At 43.6% G+C, this 12387-nt stretch overlaps 1 protein-coding gene across 3 annotated transcripts in view; it reads left to right on the forward strand.

Moving 5' to 3' along the window:
* The window catches only part of PARVB (parvin beta), a 70922-nt gene that overhangs the window by 53962 nt on the left and 4573 nt on the right, over nt 1-12387 (forward strand). For all 3 annotated transcript variants that reach the window (XM_075759932.1, XM_075759922.1, XM_075759915.1), the window contains exons 10-12: nt 544-612; nt 2909-3010; nt 7572-7644. In XM_075759932.1, coding sequence (XP_075616047.1) covers nt 544-612; nt 2909-3010; nt 7572-7644 — 244 coding nt within the window. The remainder of the gene's footprint in view (nt 1-543; nt 613-2908; nt 3011-7571; nt 7645-12387) is intronic.

Below are 12387 nucleotides of genomic sequence, written 5' to 3' on the forward strand. Positions count from 1 at the left end.
TGGGAACAGAAATGCCAGACTTGGGTTACATCCTGACTGTAATTTGCTAAGTGATACACACACATCACTCCAGGAACAGAGGTGTGTGCAGAACTGTGTACTGTTGCCCTCTTCTCTTGGGAAGCTTCTCTCAATGCTGCTGGTGCCTTGCTCCCAGGCAGTGGATCTTCTCCAAAAACCTGAAGGGATTAGCGTGGACAGTAAATGCACCTACTGCTTGCTTCATCTTCACAAAGAACCTGCAAAAGAACCACTGTCATCACAGCTTTTTCCCATGACACTGAAGTATGCTTTATGTGCTAGGAAAAATGACTAGTAAGCTGTATGTAATAGCACCATCTGGTGACTTCTGACATATGGTGCAACAAAAATGACTATATGACTGAGTTGTTTTCATTTTATGTACTTATTTATGCAAAAGCAAATAGCACATATGCATATTTACTAAGCTTAAAAAAAAGTCTTAAAAGATTATGTTAACCCTTTCACATAGGCACTGACTGTAGTGTCTAACATCACTGGTTCTGGTGTTTTCTTTTATAGTCTCTGATCACCTTTGTGAACAAACACTTGAATAAACTGAATTTGGAAGTAACGGAGTTAGAAACCCAGGTAGGAGACTTTGTCTTTTTGTATGTAATCTAACTGTAAATTGCAAATCTAGGCCCTTGCTCCATAAAACCTTGTTGTGGAACTATTTATCTTTGGGCGTGTTAATTTATGGGATTAGGGCTCTTGTCTTTTAAGTAGCAATGCCATTCACTGATGCTTGCTTCCTTTACTCATGTTTACTTGTACTTCATATTGCTGTTGATTTTATTATAAGGTGAAATTCTTGCATGTTTAATAGGGTCATATTAATGACTGTAGATGCGGCTGGATTTCAGGGCAGCTTGTCTCTCGGATCCAAGTGGAATGCTGCAAAGCAGTTGCTATAGTTATGGGTGGGTGGTGGGTTGTGTCTTTTCTAGCTGCGAGGCTTCATGATGAACTGGTATAAGGTCTTAATAGCTGGCTGCCTGGGGCTCTCAGGAGGAGTGTGGACTGCAGCGTGCACTTCATCATAGAGATATCACTGCTAGCTTTGATCACATCAGAGTGGGACTGGAAACAATTTTGCTGTTGCAGCAGAGGCCTTCACGTCCTCCTCTTTACCCTGCTATCTTGTGAGCACATGCACTGTGCTCACTTCTCAGCAGTGTGGATTAGCGATTCGGAGCTCCTGTACTGCAGTGGCTTGACTGTCAGATTGGTTTGTTTAAAGCTAGCAGAGGTGACCATCAACCACCACCGTCTGCTCTGAGGAGTTCTCTGTCTCTAGCACAGAACTGGGTACCGAATATGCTTGCAAACCTTAAGCAAGTGTGAATTTCAGTGTCAGGGGGGTAGTTCTCACTTTACAGATAAAATTAAGCAATTTTCAGGCATGGGCTTGGCTAAGCAGAAGCAGATACTCTTTCCAGAGTTCACTGAACTGTGGAGAGATGATTATCTTATTGTCCTGGGGGGAAAAAAAAAAAAAAGCACAGCATCTAGAGAATTATACCAGGAGTATGGGTAATTGGTTTGAGCCTGGCTTAGTTTAAGACCAGTCGTTCACTGCTGTTTTATAGCTTTGCTGATATAAATGGGTGACTGCATCTAATCTGTCACAAGGAATTGTTGCTTAATGCCTTGAAAGTACCCAACAATTTATTTTTGAAAAGGTTAGAGGATGTCACATACACCATATCAGGATCATAAGTGAGAAGTCAGTTAGAAATACATAATGTTACCACCCTTAGCCAGTAAGTAGTCGTCCTGTCTGGTAGGAATACCAAGTAGTATTGCCGAAAGTATTTACTATATTATTTAGTATTTGCTGAAACTGCAAACAATCTATTTTGACTTGGAAAAAGAAATTATTTTGTGAAGTTAAACTTCCTGCCTGTGACAGGGGAGGCTTAATTTCAAGTTCTGATTAAGGTCAGAGATTTGAGTGTCCAACACACATGACTTGAGAGATTGTGGTTGAAATGACTGGGTACTGTAGCAGTAGGACTGGGAGTATATAGTGTGCAAATGTGTTTCCCAGCACGTCCTTTTTTTTTTTTTTTTTTTAAATTGAAAAAGCTTTGTTAAGTACTGTAGTGAAGTTGGCAAGATTCCTCAAGCAAATAAAATGAATATCAGGAAAAGCAAGAACAGACATACATACTCTAACCTCACCCCAAAGTATTTGGTAGCCAAGTAAATAGGTAACTGGCTGGAGATAAAGAAGATCTTGTTTTCAGTCCCTGCCTAAGCAGACCAAATAATCTGCAGAGCTAAGTAATACAAGTTGTAGGTAACTCCCAGGTGCATTGCTTTCAATTTCTTCTGCTTAGACCTATTTACTGTATGTACATGAAGTAAATAGTTGTTGGCACGTGATCTTGCATGGGTTAATGCTATAGCAAAAGCTGATGGGCCTCCTTGTACTGCTCAGGAAATGAGAGTAGGGGAAATAATGCTACCAGATGTAGGGAGAAAGCCTTGTATCCTGTGGTGGGTTTTTTGGTTGGGGTTGGGGGTTTTTTTGCTCTTTTCTGTAAAGAACTGGCAAGAAAGCAGCTATATCAACAGGTTCTTAAGAACAGACTGATTTAGCTTGCTCAGCTGCACTGGTGATTGCAAGGGTATAGGTGAATCCAGGGAGCAGATGAAACAAAGCCCTAAATGCTCATTACCCTTGCTGTCAGTTCCTTGCTATGCCTGAAAGGAGCAGTCTGAGACTCCTAAACAATCTTATATTTCTGTGCTAGCAAACAACAGTGGTAGAAATCAAAGTACCTCATTTGGGCCGAGCATTCTTTGTTCTGCTTGCTTATGAATGCTTATTTGAAAATGGATGCTTTCACCTAGGAATGTCATCAGTATTTCTGTTTAGTTTGCAGATGGTGTTTACTTGGTTTTGCTCATGGGTCTCCTTGAAGACTATTTTGTTCCACTTCACAACTTCTACTTAACACCTGAAAGTTTTGATCAAAAGGTGGGTAGAAATTTGAGGTTATATTCTTTTTTGCTTTGTTACTACGTGATATTTTGCAGTCGTTCTGTCCTTTGTCTTTTGTCCAGTAAATCAGAACCTGGTACATTCTTCTGTTCAGGAGCTGTAGCGAAGATGCACCAGCTGTGACACTTGATAGTTAATACCACTAAAAGTTGCTTGTGAAATGAATGGGGAAATTCCCCATAGTTAAGCAAGAAGGGTATTTTGTTAGTAGCATCAAATGACACATAAAGCTCATGAATATCCAGAATGAATAAATCAGTAATAAGTGCTTTGTACTGTATAGTACTTTGCATAATCAGTGATTTATTAAATTGTAGTACTGCCTGAAGTGTTTTTTGTGGGCAGGAGTGCCTTACTGTGCCAGACAGCAGAGCTGATGCCTGGCCTTGCCTTGTATGTACTATGTAAAAATAAGCAAGACAGACAAAAGGTGAGAGATGGGAAGCTCTGTTTTATCTGCATCCTATACACTGGGACTGATGTGGAGATAGAGCTTCTTCCCAAGGTCACACAATGTCGTCCCAGAAAACTGCCCCCTCATCTCATTAGTATCAGTTGCCTAATACCCATTAGTTATTTTTCTGTAGTGTATTTAATGTTCCCACAAACCAAGTGAATAAATATAATTGCTTGAGATGTAAATGAGATACTGTAGTAGAAGAGGTGGTACCTGGACCATGATCTTTGGTGATCTGGGATTAGAAACTGTATGTTGAGTGCTCACAGGTAACATGTTTTGGAGCTAATGTGAAGCCAAGGGGGATGCCCTGATCCTGCCAGAGAGGGAGCATACAAAAAAATTGCTTGTCTGAAGCCAATTTGTGAGCACAGACATCTAGTTCTGTGTCCAGTTCCTGGAAGGATCATTGCCAGTGTTGCTGACTTTAACTTTTGAGAGGATGTGCTAGCTTGTCTTTTTTGGATTTTTCTTTCTGTTTGGTAAGGAGTGAATGACTTACTGCCAAACAGTGTGTCAAACAAAACAACCTTTGAGGAAGAAGAGTGGATTCTTTGCAGTCTTAGATTGTGTTACTCTTAGTCACAGTATTAGAGATGGAAGGAGACAAAATAAGTGTCTTGCTCTTAGCCCCACGCTTGCTCCATTGTCCTGTGTCCTTACTAGTGTTAACGATGAGAAGAGTTCTTACCACATATTTTATTGTCATAACCAAAAGTTTGTCTCTCTATGCAGTTGTTCCTGGACATACGTGCACATCTATGTATATTCAGTGCCTGGTATCAGACTACTCTGAGCCTGGTTGTGCTGGACTAATGCATTTGCCCTCTGCTTTTTATTCTGCCAAGTTCTGCAGTGGAGATGATGCAAGTATTGTGTTGGCTGAGCTGGAGCAGGAGGTGGCTAGGTCAGGAGTGGAAACATTGGCAAAAGTTAAAAGATTGAATGCTTTGTAATGCTTTTGAACTGCTTTGAGGGCAGTTAAAAATGGTGGGTTTTTCATAATGACTTCAGCGCAGATTAGTGCTGTCAAGCACCCTTGAAGCAATAGTACATGCTCTCTGAGGGATGGGACTTTATCATCAGTAGCATAACCCAGCTTTGCCTGGGTGGATCATATCAGCATTGCAAGAGGAAATTGAGCTGCACTGAAGGAGTGCCGTTAGATCCAGGCTAATGTGCTGAGCTGAGCCTACTGGTTCTATAGGTTGTATAGGGTGGTTTGACTTCCTCAGGTGGTGACTAGTTGCTATTTGGGAGCTTAAAAGGGATCCCTGAAAGCAGAAAATCAGGCTCTGTTAAGAGGGGCTTATTTAGGTGTTAAATTTGTGGGTAAGATGGGGATTAGTTCATTCTGAATGTTGTATACTATATCATAGGAACGTGACAGAGCAGTGGGAAAATGGTTAACTATTGTGTCTTATACAAGCTCTCCTTCATAGCTTTCTCTTGCTTTTTTATCCTAGTATCTTGAATTTTCACCCTTGTAGAAATGCAGGATGCTGAGTTGCAGCTAGCATCTCTTCAGTTATGAGTGTGTTGTTAACGGTTTAAATTCATGAAGATTATCCAGTATTCCTGAAGTAATGTCGTGGTTTTGTGTGGAGATTCTGGCTTGAGGAAAGGGGATTTGTAAAACAAAGGAGGAGAGGTAGACCTTGTGTTTGGGAAAGGAAAAAAATATTTTCATCTTGAAAGTGATTGGTTATGTTACAATGAATGAGGAGGAAGCGTAGCAGGTAAAAAGAGATTAATAAAGTCCTGAGCAATAAGCGCCAGTGAAAGGGGCCTTTCTTCCTTGTTGTAGGGGAGCTTTGTATGTGTAACTCCCTGATTTTCAAGATGAGTAGTTTTAATTAAATCTCTCCCCTTTGCTGGTATCTCCAGAACTGTCATTTGCAGCAACAAAAAGGCACAGAATTCACAATCCAAATTACCTTGATTAAACTTCAGTAAGCATGGATGACAAAGCTACTCTGAAGATCTGTCTAAACCATAAAGCTCACTCCTCAAAGGAGAGATTAAAAGACAACACCCACTATTGTACATTTTTACTTTTCGTCCATTTTCTTTTCTCTGACTTTATGTTCACGGATGATCCTTGGTGGTTTGCTCAGGAAGCTCTTTCTGTATAGTTGTTGTATTGGGTTTGTGTGGCAAGGTTTGGTAGCGGGAGAGGGCTACAGGGGTGGCTTCTGTGAGAAGCTGCTAGAAGCTACCCCTGTGTCTGACAGAGCCAATGCCAGCCGGCTACAAGACAGACCCGCCGCTGGCCAAGGCTGAGCCCATCAGCCACAGCAGTAGCGCCTCTGGGGTGACGTAGTTAAGAAGGGGGAAAAAGTTGCTGTGCAAGAGCAACTGCAGCCAGAGAGAGAAGTGAGAAGATGTGAGAGGAACAGCTCTGCAGACACCCAGGTCAGTGCAGAAGGAGGGGCAGGAGGTGCTCCAGGCACCGGAGCAGAGATTCCCTTGCAGCCCCTGGAGAAGACCATGGTGAGGCAGGCTGTCCCCCTGCAGCCCACGGAAGATGATGGTGGAGCAGATGTCCACCTGCAACCCATGGAGGACCCCACGTTGGAGCAGGTGGATCCACCCAAAGGATGCTATGACCCCGTGGGAAGCCCACGGTGGAGCAGGCTCCTGGCAGGACCTGTGGCCCCGTGCAGAGAGAAGCCCACACTGGAGCAGGTTTGCTGGCAGGACTTGTGACCCCGTGGGGGACCCACGCTGGAGCAGTCTGCTCCTGAAGGACTGCACCCCATGGAAGGGACCCACACTGGAGCAGGTCATGAAGAGCTGCAGCCTGTGGGAAAGACTCACGTTGGAGAAGTTGGTGGAGGACTGTCTCCCGTGGGAGGGACCCCCCGCTGGAGCAGGGGCAGAGTGTGAGGAGTCCTCCCCCTGAGGAGGAAGGAGCGGCAGGGACAACATGTGATGAACTGACCACGACCCCCATTCCCCGTCCCCCTGTGCCGCTGGTGGGGAGGAGGGAGAGAAATCGGGAGTGGAGTTGAGCCTGGGAAGAAGGGAGGGTAGGGGGAGGTGTTTTAAGGTTTGGTTTTATTTCTCATTACCTGACTCTGATTTGATTGGTAATAAATTAAATTAATTTTGCCCAAGTTGAGTCCATTTTGCCCATGACAGTAATTGGTGAGTGATCTCTCCCTGTCCTTATCTTGACCCACGAACCTTTTGTTATATTTTCTCTCCACTGTCCAGTTGAGGAGGAGAGTGATAGAGCAGCTTTGGTGGCCACATGGCCTCCAGCCAGGGTTAGCCCACCACAATTGTGCCTAGCTTGTTTTGCAAGTTCACTGCGCAGTCTGTCTAGGAACTGCCGCCACCAAGCATTTTGCTAACCTTCATTATAGAAATTTAATTTGACTTTTATCTCTGTTTTGAAGTAGAGGAAGCCAAAGCACCAAGAGACTAAGGGATTAGCACAAAGTCATGCAACGAACAGCCTGGCTCCTTGATGATGTGGTGTTGATGGTGCTTGATATGTAGCTGATAATGCAGAAAAGACTAATGGTTGAAAATAATTCTGTTTAGTGTCCTTATTTCTTCTTTCTTCCACACTCGTATGTATTTTCTCATCTCTGCTCAGTTATGTGACTTCTGTTACATTCCTTGTTGTCTGGGTGGCGAGTGATCTCTTGCCTTGTAGTAGGAAATGTTGATCTTGGGTACAAGCAGGAAGAACTCAACAAATGCAGTTTTGTTGTAGTTGTGACTAGGAGCTGTCCGGCCTCTGCCATAGAGACTGAGATTGGGGCGTAATGGAGTTTCCTGGTTCATGTGATACCCAGTCACATTTTTACGCTTGAAATTTGGAAATCTTAAATTACTTCCTTTGTATCAGGAAGTGAATATTTGCCCTATAATGATACAAGCTTTCTTTTCTTAGTCTCTCATATTGTACTTTCTGCCATGCTTAAACATGTAAATGTTTAATATTGATTTAAATAGAATTATCAGTCTCTACATCAAGTATAGAGAGAATAAAGCATTTTTAAAATTTGATTGAAGGTTTTTAATGCCTATATAACTTTGAGATTCTAATCACTTTGCCTGTTTCAGGTCCATAATGTTTCTTTTGCTTTTGAACTGATGCAAGATGGAGGACTGAAGAAACCAAAAGCTCGCCCTGAAGGTATGGATGTGCCATGTGGCTTTAAACTGTAGATAAAGATGTAATAGCAGGTGCCTTTCAAGTGCAACTGCTCTGGAAGACAGTAGCACTACTACTACAAAGTGGAGCTGTAAATGTGCCCCTTCACAGTTTTCTGAAGGATTCATTGTCTGTGTTTTGGGGTGTACCCTTACCTGTGTTTCTTGTCTGGAATAGATGCACTGAGGTGTACAAGTCTAGCTTTAGTGAATGATCCAAGAGCTGTTCAGTGCTATACTATCAATTTGGCTGGTATTCTCAATAACAATCCAAGCAGGAAGCTTTTCATGGTCTAATTCTCATAATTCTTACAGTTAGCACTAGTTTGAACTCTTACGATCAGATTTCAGTGACAGATAACTGAAAGGGACTTGGTTTTTTTGGAGAACGGGTAGCAAACTCTCTTCTTCGTTTGTGTTGACTTGGGAGTCAGAACTGAAAAGTGTAAAAACTGAGTTTTTCCTTTAAAGTCCCTGAACCTTGAAATGAATTAATGATGAGGTCTGCACTGTTTCTTGCACTAGGGATAAAAAGAAAAATTAAAACTTTATGACTGCTAAATGAGCAAATTTTATTCCCGGAGTTACAAACTACATATATTAGTGGCTTCCACAGAACAAAAAAAAATGAGGAGCCTGCAAGAAATGTTCAGTCTGACTTAACATGAGACAAAGTGGTGATACTAAATAGCTTAACAAATAGTGGAGCTGGTCATAGTGGGGGGAAAAAAAAGACAATATTAAATTGCGTATGTATCCCGTCAGTGCTGTTCTTTTAATTTTGGGGATTGAGGTGGGTTGACCCTGTCTAGACGCCAGGTGCCCACCAAAGATAAGAACTAAACCCAAATCTTAAAACGCCTCCCCCTACCCTCCCTTCTTCCCAGGTTCAACTCCACTCCCGATTTCTCTCCCTCCTCCCCACCAGCGGCACAGGGGGACGGGGAATGGGGGTCGTGGTCAGTTCATCACACGTTGTCCCTGCCGCTCCTTCCTCCTCAGGGGGAGGACTCCTCACACTCTGCCCCTGCTCCAGCGGGGGGTCCCTCCCACGGGAGACAGTCCTCCACCAACTTCTCCAACGTGAGTCTTTCCCACAGGCTGCAGCTCTTCATGACCTGCTCCAGTGTGGGTCCCTTCCATGGGGTGCAGTCCTTCAGGAGCAGACTGCTCCAGCGTGGGTCCCCCACGGGGTCACAAGTCCTGCCAGCAAACCTGCTCCAGTGTGGGCTTCTCTCTGCACGGGGCCACAGGTCCTGCCAGGAGCCTGCTCCACCGTGGGCTTCCCACGGGGTCATAGCATCCTTTGGGTGGATCCACCTGCTCCAACGTGGGGTCCTCCATGGGTTGCAGGTGGACATCTGCTCACCATCATCTTCCGTGGGCTGCAGGGGGACAGCCTGCCTCACCATGGTCTTCTCCAGGGGCTGCAAGGGAATCTCTGCTCCGGTGCCTGGAGCACCTCCTGCCCTTCCTTCTGCACTGACCTGGGTGTCTGCAGAGCTGTTCCTCTCACATCTTCTCACTTCTCTCTCTGGCTGCAGTTGCTCTTGCACAGCAACTTTTTCCCCCTTCTTAACTACGTCACCCCAGAGGCGCTACTGCTGTGGCTGATGGGCTCAGCCTTGGCCAGCGGCGGGTCTGTCTTGGAGCCGGCTGGCATTGGCTCTGTCGGACATGGGGGAAGCTTCTAGCAGCTTCTCACAGAAGCCACCCCTGTAGCCCCCTCCCGCTACCAAACCTTTCCACACAAACCCAATACAGGGATGAAAAGTGCTCCTTTCATCCTTCTCCTCACTGAAGAATTCAGTGAAACAAGGCTCTCAGAAATTAAAAGAGTGTTCAGAGTATTGGAGCTCAGCCAGTGGGTGTATGAGGAGGACAAGGAAGGTGGAGAAATACAAATGCACAGTCAGGAATGGCAGTTTTTTGAATGCAAGGGTTAAAGAGATTGCAGTAGCAGACCAGGTAGACTAGATAAGCCTGTTTTGAGAGACAGAAAATGTTAAACCCTAGGAGAAGACTTCTCTAGATGAAAGCTTGTTGGTTTTTTTTTTGTTTTTTTCATCAGCTGATCTAACAGAGGACATTACCTTCCCATAAGGCTATCTTACATACTTACGCTATCATGAGTGGTAGAACACTATAGCAGATCTTTTGTTTGCTCCAGACAAGGTGTGTAGATTCAGCAAGCAGCAGAATATATTGAAATGTTTTACTGATTGACAATTTAATTATTAATAGAAATTAGAGAGCCAAATTAGCTCATAGAACATTCCTTTTTGCTGCTGCAGGATGTACAGTCTCTTGTGTGTATTCCTTCCTCTTCTGTGTGTGTACCCCTTCCCAGCAGCAGTCGTTCACCGCTGCTGGAGTGAGTTTGCTCTTGTGTTGTCCATGTGGCTGGAATTGCCTGTAAAACTGACTGTTGCTCTTGAAAAGCTGCTCCTGTGGAGAGGACAGTAGCATCTTGGGCTTTGCTTGTCACTGTAGTTTCAGTGAATCCTCTGTCGGGTCTTGACAGCCAGTACAGTCATGTAATATGTGTTTCTTAGAAGAATTCCTTTTGTCGTAGACTCTGATGGTCTGCAAAAGGATTTGTGCATAGCACACTCTGTTAATGCCATACTGATCTATTATTGGTTCTTAAATAGGCTGGAAAGCCTGTTAGGTGAATCCTCGTCCTTTTAGTATGAATTGGATAGTACATGCCTCTTGAATTAGTTGTAGGATTTTCATGTAAAACGTTGTCTACAGCAGAACATCACAATTTTTATTTCCATAGCCCATGTTTTCTGCAGTGCTTGCAAGAAAGAAGGCTTGTTTAATATTTTAGTGTGTCTTTGTACAGGTGATAGACAAAAATAGGAGCATACAGGACAGCTGTTCTTCCAGCCCAATTCAATATATTGAGCCAGCAGCTGAGCTTGATGCTGAGTTCTTGCTGCAAAAGTATGTTGTAGTGGATTAATTTATTAGCCTCTAAAGCGCTTGTTATGGAGTGTGAAAGTTTTAAATTAATGGAATATTTTAAAGTATTTTGATGATTTATGGCCACTTTCAGTTAATGTTTTATTAGTTGTTGTTGGTAATGTAATGACTGTGCATGCTTCGTCCTACAATAAGAAACGGGAGGCCAAGAATATGCTTATTCCTGGGAATGCCTGTTAGACACTGATCAATAAGGAACACTGTAATCGCCCACACAGGGAGGATGTATCTCACACTACTGTACTCTTTAATGCAGCAAACAAAGGCATAACAAGGTCTGAAAGTTAGGAAATTGTCAAACTAGAATTACAGTATAACTTTTGCAACAATGAAGGTAATTAACGATGAGTCTGAATTGTCAAGGGATGGAGGTGGAATTTCCACCAGTGGAAGATGCAAAAAGAAAAAAGAAAACAAAACCATGCAATGTTAAGCTTATTTTTTTGTAATTCAACCACAGCTTGGTTAGTAAGCTCAATACAGGATTTCCAAGGTAGTTCTCCCAAGGACTGTGTTGGACGTGAGATCAGACTATATGACCACAGTAGTTTCTTCTGACCCTAAATTTACATGCCATTTCACTGCCAAATAAAAGAGCTGGATCCACTCCTTCTTTTAGTGGTGGGGCCTCCCATAGTTCTCATTCCTCAGGGTAATTACCAGAGGTCAGCAGCAGCAGGTACGTAGCTCAAATTGGTGTTGGAGATTAGTAGGAGTGGGCCTTAAATGCCTCCATGACGGTGCAGATGGACATTACCTGCCCAGCACAGTGCTGCAGGTCTGGGGTCCTTCCAGCTCCTGGTCGTGCTCTTTCTCGTTCCCTCAGCTCTCCCTCTGGCACTTCCCCGCTTCTTGCTCCCAGCTGCTCTCTCCTTGGAACATGCCCTGGTTTCCCAGCTGTCTTTCTAGCTTCCAGCGGTGTTTCTGCTCTGCCCTCCAGACTTCTGTTTTTCTCCACTGGCACCTTGATGTTGGTTTATAGCATAGGAGGTTCCTGCCTCTGAACTGATGTTAGCCAGAGGCAGGAGCTGAACCCTGCACGACTTGATCACACAGCTTTGTGCCGTGTCAGCTGAGATGGAGGTTACGGTGGCTCAGGAAAAAGACCCATCCTGCTTTCAGTGGGAAGCTGAAGATGGGTGGCATGGGGAGGAGAAAACCATTTGGGAGGAGTGGGGCAAATGCACTGAAAATATCTGACTGCTACAGAGCTGACTGTTTGGGCCAGGTTTTTTTGCATTTTCATAGTGCCAGCACATCTTTGTTTAATTGTTTTGCAAACAAAAGTTGCTGCCAGCATCAGTGGGTCAGATCTGCTGTTAGTTGTCTTTTTTGCAGCTATCTGCCTTGATTTCCCAGCTTTAGAAATGTGTGGCTGTTGCAAAGTGTTGTTTCCCATGGATAAATATACATTTTAAATCCATCTCTGAGGGAGCTGAGTCTTGGTACAAAGGAACCAATGCTGATTCTGGTGTTAACTTACTGAGAATGCTATGGTAGTAAGCAACTGTAATACCTGGAAAAATGAGAAATATATTTCATATGTCATTTATCCAGGTAAGGCTTCTCTTTTTTTCTGGGTATATTACTTCATAGCAATTAGGATCTTTCCTTTTTTGGGGGCAGCAGACGATTCTTTTGCAAATGCAAAATACAAAATCTTAAATGAAATATGTAAAATAATACAGGAAAAAGGGTAGAAAGAAACATTTGAGAGGTTACTGAAACTACCAGA

This window comes from Balearica regulorum, chromosome 1 (genome assembly GCF_011004875.1).
Source record: "Balearica regulorum gibbericeps isolate bBalReg1 chromosome 1, bBalReg1.pri, whole genome shotgun sequence".
In the NCBI taxonomy this organism is placed as follows: Eukaryota; Metazoa; Chordata; class Aves; order Gruiformes; family Gruidae; genus Balearica; species Balearica regulorum.